Here is a 12543-nt window from a genome sequence, read left to right as displayed (position 1 = left end):
GCGGTTTTGGAGCAGTGGCTTCTTCCTTTCTGAGCAGCCTTTCAGGTTATGTCGATATAGGACTCGTTTTACTGTGGATATAGATACTTTGTACCCGTTTCCTCCAGCATCTTCACAAGGTCCTTTGCTGTTGTTCTGGGATTGATTTGCACTTTTTGCACCAAAGTACGTTCATCTCTAGGAGACAGAATGCGTCTCCTTCCTGAGCGGTATGACGGCTGCATGGTCCCATGGTGTTTATACTTGCGTACTATTGTTTGTACAGATGAACGTGGCACCTTCAGGCATTTGGAAATTGCTTCCAAGGATGAGCCAGACTTGTGGAGGTCTGCAATTTTTTTCTGAGGTCTTGGATGATTTCTTTTGATTTTCCCATGATATCAAGCAAAGATCCACAGGTACACCGCCAATTGACTCAAATGATGTCAATTAGCCTATCAGAAGCTTCTAAAGCCATGACATCATTTTCTGGAAATGTCCAAGCTGTTTAAAGGCACAGTCAACTTAGTGTATGTAAACTTCTGACCCACTGGAAATGTGATACAGTGAATTATAAGTGAAATAATCTGTCTGTAAACAATTGTTGGAAAAATTACTTGTGTCATGCACAAAGTATATGTCCTAAACAATGACAAAACTATAGTTTGTTAACAAGAAATTTGTGGAATAGTTGAAAAACGAGTTGTAATGACTCCAACCTAAGTCTTTGTTAGCTTTCGACTTCAACTGTAAGTATTGACACCCCTGAGTCAATACATGTTAGAGTTTTGCACACCTGGATTGTACAATATTTGCACATTATAATTGTTTTAATTCTTCAAGCTCTGTTAAGTTGGTTGTTGATCAATGCTAGACAGTCATTTTCAAGTCTTGCCATAGATTTTCAAGCCGATTTAAGTCATTACTAGAACTAGGCCACTCAGGAACATTCAACGTCATCTTGGTAATCAAGTCCTGTGTATATTTGGCCTGGTGTTTTAGGTTATTGTCCTGCTGAAAGGTGAATTTGTCTCCCAGTGTATGTTGGAAAGCAGACTGAACCAGGTTCTTTTAGAATTTAGCCTGTGCTTAGCTCTATTCCGTTTCCATTTATCCTAAAAAAACTCCCTAGTCCTTGCCGATGACAAGAATATCCATAACATTATGCAGCCACCACCATGCTTGAAAATATGAAGAGTGGTACGCAGTGATGTGTTGCGTTGGATTTGTCCCCAAACATAATGATTTGCATTCAGGACATAAAGCTAATTTCTTTGCCAGATTTTGGCAGTTTTACTTTAGTGCCTCATTGCAAACGGGATGCATGTTTTGGAATATTTGAATTACATACAGGCTTCCTTTTCACTCTGTCATTTATGTTAGTATTGTGGAGTAACTACAATGGTGTTGATCCATCCTCAGTTTTCTCCTATCACAGCCATTAAACTGTGTAACTGTTTTAAAGTCACCATTGGCCTCATGGTGAAATCCCTGAGCACGTTCCTTCCTCTCCAGCAACTGAGTTAGGAAGGACGCCTATATCTTTGTAGTGACTGGGTGTATTGATACACCATCCAAAGTGTAATTAATAACCACCGTGCTCAAAGGAATATTGAATGTCTGCTTTTTAAATTTTTTACCATTCTACCAATAGGTGCCCTTCTTTGTGAGGAATTGGAAAACCTCCCTGGTCTTTCTGGTTGAATCTGCGTTTCAAATTCACTGCTCGACTGAGGGACCTTACAGATAATTGTACAGTGGTTGCTCCACTAAAAGTTTAGTGATTATGCTGCAGTACTTAGAGGTCATTTGTGGTTTAGTACGGTACCCTGCGTCACCACTTCATTGCTCCAGACCAGCGTAACAGGGAGTTAAGAGTACTGATTATGCTTTTTGGTCTACAGTGTCTCTAACTGACAATGAATGGGCGACATGAACCTAAATAGAAACTGATAATTGTGCACGACTTCAGTATTACTTACTAAAACTGTTGTTACACTAAGGTTTTTATTATTTTATTCTGATTATTTTGCACTTACTGTAGAAGTGTAGCCCAGTCTTTAATAAAGACATGTTTTGGTTGTCCTGACCTGGACACCATGTACAGTATTATAATAGGCCACTATGGGCTACTGGCAGGACAATATACCTTTACCAACACCACTCTATATTTTGATACTTTGTGGATGGGGCCTCCCCAGTGGTGCAGTTGTCTAAATCACCGCATCGCAATGCAAAATGAGTTGCTACAGATACCTGTGCCGGGCGCCACCGGGAGACCCATGAGGCGGCATTCGGTTTTAATTTAGAATCCTCCAATCCTCTATATGTAATTATTGGCGGAGAGTCACGTCATATTTTTCGATATACTGTAGGCCTACCGTAGGAAACATGAGTCTCACTAGTGTTGTGTAATGTGCTGTTAAAAGTGGTGTAGGTTTTATTTATTTAAAGGGCATATTGAAGTTAGAAGCAATAGGATTTGAAGCAATAGCCTACAACTATTTTAGCACCATTTTGCGCTGTTCTGAGACAAGCATGGGGATTGGTCTTGATAAATCAATGAGATTTTTATTTTCACTGAATCTTCGTTTGGGTATTGGTTAGACGAATATTATACAATTAGGGCATAGAAATGTTATGCTCTTAGTGCATCTTTTATTTAACTATTCAAGTCAGTTAAGAACAAATTCTTATTTATAAGGACAGCCTACTCCTTCCTCCCCGTCTGGGAATTGAACCCCGGGCTCCCACGTGCCCGCACAACACGGGGATTCTTTAGCTAATAGCCAAGCACTGTATCCTAGTCCCGCCCATCACGTTGTACAGTGCCATATTTTCCGTCCCATCCCAACGGAAACCCAGAGGGTTTTTTGTTTTTCTTGGAATAGAAACACTATAATATTAATCAAATTAATTAAGCAACATTTCTTAAAATCAGTCCCATATATTATGTTCTAACAGAAAAAGGTTTTAAATTCTCTAGCACAGCCACTATTGAAGGCTATGAAATGCTTCTCAAAGATTCCCTCTGGTGGTCAAACTAGCACTAACTAGCATTAATGGTACCAGTGGTTGGCAATTAAATATCGTGCCATAGAATTCTGCGGCAACACGCAAGCTGTACTGCAGTACGCTGCAACTTTTAAAGGACGAACCACTGTATGTGTGGTGTACAGAGATGAGGTAGACATTCAAAAATCATGTTAAACACTATTATAGTCCACACAACTTATTATGTGACTTGTTAAGCACATTTTTACTCCTGAACTTATTAAGGCTTGCCATAACAAAGGGGTTAATTAGTTATTGACTCAAGACATTTCAGCTTTTCATTTTTAATTTGTAAACAATTCTAAAAAACATAATTCCACTTTAACATTATGGGATATTGTGTGTAGATCAGTGACACAAAATCTAAATTTAATACATTTTTCATTCAGGCATTTTAAATGCAGTGGCATCCACGATTTAGCAGTATAGGGGAAACACTGACGTAACACCCTGTCTCTAAGCCAGTGTTGGGACATTAAGCAGCTGCGCGTGGGGGGTGTTACCCCAGACTGAGGGTTGTCCCCTTTGCCCCAATTACCCAGCTGGGGGGTATGGGCAGACTGCCCTCTAGACCCTGCCCTTAAGAGTCCAACCCACCACTCTGCGTTTACATTATTTATCACATCATTAGTCTGCTCATAATTGTGAACAGACTGCTGACAGCCTGCCTTTGTTAGAGTTCCATGAAGATCTGAGGTGAACTACAGAGGAAAGGCTCTAGTCATAAGGAGACATTGGAGGAACCTGGGTTCTACAGGGGGCTAGACTAGTCGATTAGAGATATGGTAGAGAGATATGGAAGACCATCCCTCACCATAACCTCCACATGTGCCGATCTAGCCACATTTATAACGGAACCCAATCAGCAAAGCTAATTGAGACTAATTCTGTTAGCGACGGCTAATTGTGTGTCCCCAGAGCTCTGAGAGGAATGTCTGTTCCCGTCTCTGTTCCTCACCCGACCTCTATGCTAAACAGAACGCATTGGAGAACGTACAATATGAGAACCAGGGTTGGGGTTAATTCCACAAATTAAATTCTAATTAAATTCCCTCTCCCTGTAAATTCAATTCAATTTCAATTCCTCAGGCTGGTTATGTCACTGTTCTAGTTATACTGTAAATATAGAAATACAAGTTGAAATTATTTTTTTTAAATCATGCAGTCAATGTTTTATACTAAGTGCATTAATTCTGGGAAATGTACACATATTGAATTATAATTCAATTCAATTCCAAAGATTAAATGTTTTTAGAATTCCAATTCAATTCCAATCCCATAACCTGAAGATTGTTAAATTCAATGTTTTAATTCGACCTTAAATAATTCCACTGCACCCCCTCACCTCCGCCCCCAAAAAGTATTTTGTGAACTAACACTTGCACTTTACTCTTTTTCCCACCTTACTAGCTCTGACTTTGCTGATAGCTACTTTATTGAGGAAAAATTTACTTATTATGACTGTGATATGGTTCTCCCAACCTAGCATTCTTAAGATTAATGCACTCAGTCACTCTGGATAAGAGTGTCTGCTAAATGACGCAAATGTCAATGTTAATCTAAACATAAATTCTCCACTTCATGAGTGAATTCAAGAATTTCTAATTAAATTGGAATTGACCCCAACTCTTATGAGAACATATGACAGCACTATAAGAACTTGACGTGAACCTCATGATCCACGAATTCCACTTTCCAGGGATATATATATTGTATGCACAAGCTACAAACGTTTGATAACACCTGAAACAGTCAGTAGCCCAGTTTACTCAACAAAGGGGGCCAGTAAAACCTTTCTGACCTCAGCTTGGTAGAAATGAGATTGTTATAACAGATATATAACGATTAATAAAAGGCGCCTTACCGAGGTAGAGGGAGGCGTTCTCCTTCTTGACGTTGTCGTCCAGGTAGGTGGGTCCCAGGGTATAGATGGGCGTCGACCCCATACCCACCAGGATCTGTGCACAGATAAATAGCGCCACGTACAGGTTGTGTTCGTTACCCTCCTGGTCTCGGGGGCACGACGCCACATCCAAGGCATCCCGCCCGCTGCCGTTCCCGCTCTGGCACAGACCCTCGTGGCCCGTGGACGAGTTGAGCTCCTGGATCTGGTAGGGTGGTGAGATGAAGTGTGGCAAGGAGAAGAGAGCCGCCCCTACGGCTATGAACACCCCTCCTACCGCCAGCCAACGCGGCCTCTGACCCCTGCCCCCAAAGTAGGAGATGAAGACGACGACGAAGAGAGAGCCGATGTCAAAGCAGCTGACAAGAAGGCCGGACTCGGAGCTGCGGAGGCTGTAACGCTTCTCGATGGTGGTGATGACGCTACTCAGGTAGCCCGATACCATCAGAGACTGGATGAACGTCAGGTAGCACATGCAGAACAGGAAGCAGCGCGAGTCGGCCAGGATGGCTCGCACATACTTCCTGGCAGGGATACGGAGGAAGCGGGTTAAAGAGAAGCCTAGTTTCTTATCCCTGGCCCCAGTGGCCATGGAGCTTCTCAGCCCCACCAGGCTGGAGGCCGTGGGGGACTGGAGCTTGAAGTCTGTCAGAGAGGAGGGAGACTCTGCCTGGCTAGAGTCAGGGTCAGTGGGGGTTTGGGGATGGAGCTGGCTGCTGTGGTGGTCGGTGGCTGCTGTGGCCATGGAGGTTTGGGTTGTATGGACCAGACTTGGTTCCCCCAGCAGAGGCTCATCACAGCCTGACAGACAGGGCCCATTCAGGATGGGGAGACTCTTGGACTTGAAGCAGCTCCCTGTATCATGGGTCATGTACTGATACTGCTTCTGGAACTGTAGGACCTCACGGACCTCCAGGGAATCTGATAGGTCGGAGCCCGTCTCGTCGTTGTCTGACGACATCATTGTGTTTGTTGGGCTACTGAAGATAACTAAGGCTTGAGTATCACTGTATCTCAGTTTAGCTTATTTGGATCCCCATTAGCTGTTGCTCGAGCAGCAACTACTCTTTCTGGGGGCCAGTGTCTCAGAGTGGATAGCTAGAGCCACATTAGCACACAGTACTAGTGTGACTACTACTACTTCTGGGCAGACAGCAGTAGAAAGTACACTGCCCTGACAGTAGATATGGAGACGTGTGTTGGTGCTGGTGGGACTCTCTAGCTATGGACATGATTCAGCTGCATTGCTGCTTTGCTTTTATCACAAACATACTATGTATGTTCCTCATTTGGGCTAAAATAAAAATATCTCACAAACAACTAACCAATACAGACAGCGCTATCTGGGTTGGATAGAAAAACATAACGTTTTTCAACTGTGTGATTCCAGCGAGCCAGACCGACCGTTATTTCTATGAAGTAATTCTGTTGACAGGCAACACGCAAGCAAAACACTAAGGGAACTATGTAAGCTATCTGAGATGTTTGGATTTGGAGACGATAATAGGTCCTTTGTATAGTTTTTTTTTTCTTTCAGTCTTGTTTTTCTGGTCAGTGGTGATTTGATAGCTCTTTGTTTAGTTGTCACTGCATTATGTCCTCGTAGGGAAGCTCGTTTCTCTCTCAAACAGCTGAGCAGAATCCTACAGAGAAAATGACAGCGGAGACAATTTACCACAAAAGCATTCACCTGACAGCACTTTGTGACATCAGCTGATGTAAGAAGGGCTTTATAAATATATTTGATTGATTGACAAATAGGCTATTCTACATGTATACAATGTTGTTACATTTGTTACATCTTCGTCTTTCCTATATCCTACTGGCAACATTGTGTCATTTTAAAAACAAGTCATACGATATAGGTTACATATTCGATGAATAACGGTCAACAAGAAACAGTAATCTCCCGTTCTGTCAAGCGATGAATTCAGAGAACAATGAAATACACCACTGGTTGACGTTACCATTTCAGAAAATATAGGCTACATGATTTCAAGTAACTATTCCGACATACAACTGTAACCGTTCTTGAACCTAACTATTATGTTGACACCAAACTTCCAGACAATGTAAAGAGAAAAGCGACCGTAAGATGCCATGGTTTACCGTACCGAGTCTCGATTCCTCGCGCAGGACTGAGAGACGGAAGTAGGCTGTTGTCTCCGACGCTGCCACTCAGTGAATGAGATTTCGGATGGTGTGGGGGAATAGGCTAATGTGAAGGGGAGAATTATTTTTCACGCAAGCGACCGGGATTTGTAGTCCTTCCGTCGCCATGCTCTCCCTTAATTTCCCGTACGTTCTCTCCAAACATGAGAAACACGTGGTGATTGTCTGCTCGAGCCTACTCTGATTGTCGTGAAAACGAGACACGGAGCGTCAGAAAAGATGATGTATGTTTCGCTATAAATGTAATCGATTATGTGGATTGTGAGACACAAAGTTCCAAAATGATTGGTCAGCCGCGCAGCTCATTCAGAACACAGCGTTACGATCGACAGCTGGGACCCTTGTTGACCCCACCAGGGATTGACTGCGGGAATGAATTGGCTATTTGCACAATCGCCTCTATTCTTGAAAGAACACCTTACTGCAGCCACTTATCCAGAAGCTGCATGGCATTTGAATTGAAAGTAAGGAATACTTTCAATTCAAACGCCATGCAGCTTGTAAACTCAATGTATGTGAATTAATTTTAAAGCTTTGCGTTTGTTGTTTGCTGCTGTAGTTTTCTCCATATAAATCAAGGATGCTTTTTCTAGCATAATGTTCTCTATAAGGGAAAACGTATTTAAGTAGCCTATGTTTTATTCAATATCTTATTGGCTTTGTAATTAATTAGCATACATAGGTAAACACATTGGAGCTATGTGAATAAACTGTAAATAAAGCTATTAGCCCCCACCTTCAAATAACCTAGAGCAGGAGTCCTCTGTTAAAAACCCTGTAAAGGGGTTGCCATGAATTTGACAGGATCTTAAAGGCAGCTCTGTGGCAAGTAAAATTCTCTATGACATATTACAGTACACCTACTATAAACAGGGGTGTCATGCACCCCAAACATCTGAGAGGGCACAAAGTGCGTGAGGATGGCTGGGGGGGTGGTCCGGAAAGGGGCTTGCATATCCAAGCATCTCTGTTATTATCTATACATAGTCACTTTAATAACTCTACCTACAGTTGAAGTCGGAAGTTTACATACACTTAGGTTGGAGTCATTAAAACTAATTTTTCAACCACTCCACAAATTTCTTATTAACAAACTATAGTTTTGGCAAGTCGGTTAGGACATCTACTTTGTGCATGACACAAGTCATTTTTCCAACAATTGTTTACAGACAGATTATTTAACTTATAATTCACTGTATCACAATTCCAGTGGGTCAGAAGTTTACATACACTAAGTTGACTGTGCCTTTAAACAGCTTGGAAATTTCTAAAAAATGATGTCATGGCTTTTAAAAGCTACTGATAGGCTAATTGACATTATTTGAGTCAATTGGAGGTGTAGCTGTGGATGTATTTCAAGGCCTACCTTCAAACTCAGTGCCTCTTTGCTTGATATCATGGGAAAATCAAAAGAAATCATCCAAGACCTCAGAATTTTTTTATTAGACCTCCACAAGTCTGGTTCATCCTTGAGAGCAATTTCCAAACGCCAACCTGTATAAACAATAGTACGCAAGTATAAACACCATGGGACCACGCAGCCGTCATACCTCTCAGGAAGGAGACGCATTTTGTCTCCTAGAGATGAACGTACTTTGGTGCGAATCAATCCCAGAACAACAGCAAAGGACCTTGTGAAGATGCTGGAGGAAACAGGTACAAAAGTATCTATATCCACAGTAAAACAAGTCCTATATCGACATAACCTGAAAGGCCGCTCAGCAAGGAAGAAGCCACTGCTCCAAAACCGGCATAAAAAGCCAGACTACGGTTTGCAACTGCACATGGGGACAAAGATCGTACTTTTTTGAGAAATGTCCTCCGGTCTTATGAAACAAAAATAGAACTGTTTGGCCATAATTGCCATCATTATGTTTAGAGGAAAAAGGGGGATGCTTGCAAGCCGAAGAACACCATCCCAACCGTGAAACACGGGGGAGGCAGCATCATGTTGTGGTGGTGCTTTGCTGCAGGAGGGACTGGTGCACTTCACAAAATAGATGGCATTAAGGAAGGGAAATTATGTGGAAATATTGAAGCAACATCTCAAGACATCAGTCAGGAAGTTAAAGCTTGGTCGCAAATGAGTCTTCCAAATGGACAATGACCCCAAGCATACTTCCAAAGTTGTGGTAAAATGGCTTACTAAGGACAACAAAGTCATGGTATTGGAGTGGCCATCACAAAGCCCTGACCTCAATCCTATAGAAAATGTGTGGGCAGAACTGAAAAAGTGTGTGCGAGCAAGGCCTACAAACCTGACTCAGTTACACCAGCTCTGTCAGGAGGAAAGGGCCAAAATTCACCCAATTTATTGTGGGAAGCTTGTAGAAGGCTACCCGGAATGTTTGACCCAAGTTCAACAATTTAAAGGCAATGCTACCAAATACTAATTGAGTGTCTGTAAACTTCTGACCCACTGGGAATATGATGAAAGAAATAAAAACTGAAAGAAATCATTCTCTCTACTATTATTCTGACATTTCACATTCTTAAAATTAAGTGGTGATCCTAACTGACCTAAAACAGGGGATTTTACTTGGATTAAATGTCAGGAATTGTGAAAAACTGAGTTTAAATGTATTTGGCTAAGGTGTATGTAAACTTCCGACTTCAACTGTACATATTACCTCAATTACCTCGACACTGGTGCCCTGGCACATTGACTCAGTCCTGTTAGGCTCACTCACGCTAAACAAGAAACAATCTCCCACAATTACACAGACAAACACACCCAACTAATATAGGACTTCCAATCAAAGGCAACACCACACAGCTGCCTTCAATTGGAAGTCCACCCCAATTAACCAAACATAGACATACAACCAACTAGATCAACATAGAAATACGTAAACAAGGAACAGTGCCCAAAAACCCCGGAATAGTTAAATCAAATGCCCTTTTAGAAAAAACACCACCCCGAACCACATAAACCAAATACCCTCTGCCACGTCCTGACCAAACTACAATAACAATTAACCCTTATACTGGCCAGGACGTGACAGTACCCCCCCCAAAGGTGCTAACCCCGGAAGCACCTCAAAATAACAAACCCCCCCCAAAAAAAATCCCCCTTAAATAAAGGGAGGGAAGGGAGGGTGGCTGCCGTCAATGACGGCACTGTGCTACACCCCCCCTCCCCAACCCACCTATATCTGGAGGTGGCTCTGGTTCAGGCAGTTCCGGGCAGACGACCCACCCCGGCAGCTCCGGGTAGACGGGCCACTCGGGCTGGCCCGGAAGACAGTCGGGCCACTCGGGCTGGCCCGGAAGACAGTCGGGCCACTCTGGCAGACCCGGAAGACAGTCGGGCCACTCTGGCAGACCCGGAAGACAGTCGGGCCACTCTGGCAGACCCGGAAGACAGTCAGGCCACTCTGGCAGACCCGGAAGACAGTCAGGCCACTCTGGCATCGCCGGGCAGTCTGGCATCGCCGGGCAGTCTGGCCACTCTGGCATCTCCGGGCAGTCTGGCCACTCTGGCATCTCCCCGGGCAGTCTGGCCACTCTGGCATCTCCGGGCAGTCTGGCCACTCTGGCAGCTCCTGACTCGTGGGTGGCTCTGGCGACTCTTCACTGACGGGCGGCTCTGGCGATTCCTCACTGACGGGCGGCTCCGGCGACTCTTGACTGACGGGCAGTTCGGGCGACTCTTGACTGACGGGCAGTTCGGGCGACTCTTGACTGACGGGCAGTTCGGGCGACTCTTGACTGACGGGCAGTTCGGGCGACTCTTGACTGACGGGCAGTTCGGGCGACTCTTGACTGATGGGCAGTTCTAGCGACGTCGGACTGGGATGACGCACTTGAAGCCTGGTGCGTGGTGCTGGTACTGGACGTACCAGACTGGGAACACACACCTCCAGGCTAGTGCGGGGAGCGGGAACAGGACGAGTCGGACTGGGCTGACGCACTTCCGGGTCCGCACGAGAGACAGGAGCTGGAAACCCAGGGCTATGGAGGCGCACAGGCGGTCTTGATCTTACCTCCTGCACAACCCGTCCTGGCTGGATGGAACTAGTAGCCCTGTACGAGCGGGGTGCTTGTACAGGGCGGACTGGGCTGTGCAGGGGCCTGATGGTAGCCGTGCGTAGAGCGGGAGTTGGGTAGCCTGGTCCTCGGAGGCGTACCGGCGACCAGATGCGCTGCGCAGGCATCCTCCTACCAGGCTGGATGCCCGCTCTAGCACGGCACCTGCGAGGGGCTGGAATAACGCGCACCGGACTGTGCGTGCGTATGGGTGAGAGTGCGCTCTTCAGCGAAACATGGCGCTCTCCACCTCATACGCTCCTCCATATAACCACGGGTAGCTGGCTTCTGGCTCTTCCTTGGATTAGCCAAACTACCCGTGTGCCCCCCCCAAAAACAATTATTGGGGGTGCCTCTCGTGCTTCAAAGCCAGTCGTGATCCTCGGAAACATTCCTGGTCCTTACCAGCCATTCTCCATGGGCCCTCTCCGGCCATAACTTGTTCCCATGTCCATCTCTCCCGTTTGTCCAATTCGAAATTCCTCTGCTCCTTCCTCTACTGCTTGGTCCTGGTTTGGTGGGAGATTCTGTCAAGGATTTCTTCGTCGTCAGACGATATGGCGAAATCATTGTCGGAAAATGAAGACCAATATGCAGCAGAGTTGAGATAGTTCATTTTTGAACATTTAATAAACTCATAAACGAACATACAAAAAGAACAAAACGAACTCACGATTTACAGACAGTCCTGTTATGCTCACTCACGCTAAACAAGAAACAATCTCCCACAATTACACAGACAAACACACCCAACTAATATAGGACTTCCAATCAAAGGCAACACCACACAGCTGCCTTCAATTGGAAGTCCACCCCAATTAACCAAACATAGACATACAACCAACTAGATCAACATAGAAATACGTAAACAAGGAACAGTGCCCAAAAACCCCGGAATACTTAAATCAAATGCACTTTTAGAAAAAACACCACCCCGAACCACATAAACCAAATACCCTCTGCCACGTCCTGACCAAACTACAATAACAATTAACCCTTATACTGGCCAGGACGTGACACTCTGTACCGGTACCCCCTATATATAGCCCCGCTATTGTTATTTACTGTTGCTCTTTAATTATTTGTTATTCTTATTGCTTACTTTAAAAAAATATATTTTCTTAAAACTGCATTGTTGGTTAAGGGATTGTAAGTAAGCATTTCAATGTAAGGTCTACACCTGTTGTATTCGGCGCATGTTACAAATAAAATTTGATTTGATTTTGACCTCTTGAGCTGTCTTTATCCTCCTGGCTGGTGGTTCTTTTTTTAAAGAAACTAAATATGCTCTTCTGCATCTCTACTAAAATCTAGGTAAGAAATTTAAAGGAATGTGAGTCTTATTCAGTACACTTAGTTATTGCTTGCTTGCTTGCTTGCATGCTTTTCTAAAGTCTACCAATCTT

The 12543-nt window shown here is 44.1% G+C and overlaps 1 protein-coding gene across 1 annotated transcript in view; it reads right to left on the bottom strand.

The window, feature by feature from the left end:
* slco5a1 (solute carrier organic anion transporter family member 5A1) overlaps nt 1–7337 on the bottom strand; it is a 103709-nt gene extending 96372 nt beyond the window's left edge. The window contains exons 1-2 of the mRNA XM_014181033.2: nt 7051–7337; nt 4898–6579 (exon numbers count right to left, since the gene is read on the bottom strand). Of these exons, the coding sequence (XP_014036508.1) occupies nt 4898–5900 (1003 nt within the window). The 5' untranslated portion in view covers nt 5901–6579; nt 7051–7337. The remainder of the gene's footprint in view (nt 1–4897; nt 6580–7050) is intronic.
* Nucleotides 7338–12543: the final 5206 nt, after the last annotated feature.

The sequence above is a fragment of the Salmo salar genome, chromosome ssa29, assembly GCF_905237065.1.
Source record: "Salmo salar chromosome ssa29, Ssal_v3.1, whole genome shotgun sequence".
Classification (NCBI taxonomy): Eukaryota; Metazoa; Chordata; class Actinopteri; order Salmoniformes; family Salmonidae; genus Salmo; species Salmo salar.
Note: the sequence above shows the minus strand (reverse complement) of the source record. Positions and strands in the feature narration are given on the sequence as shown.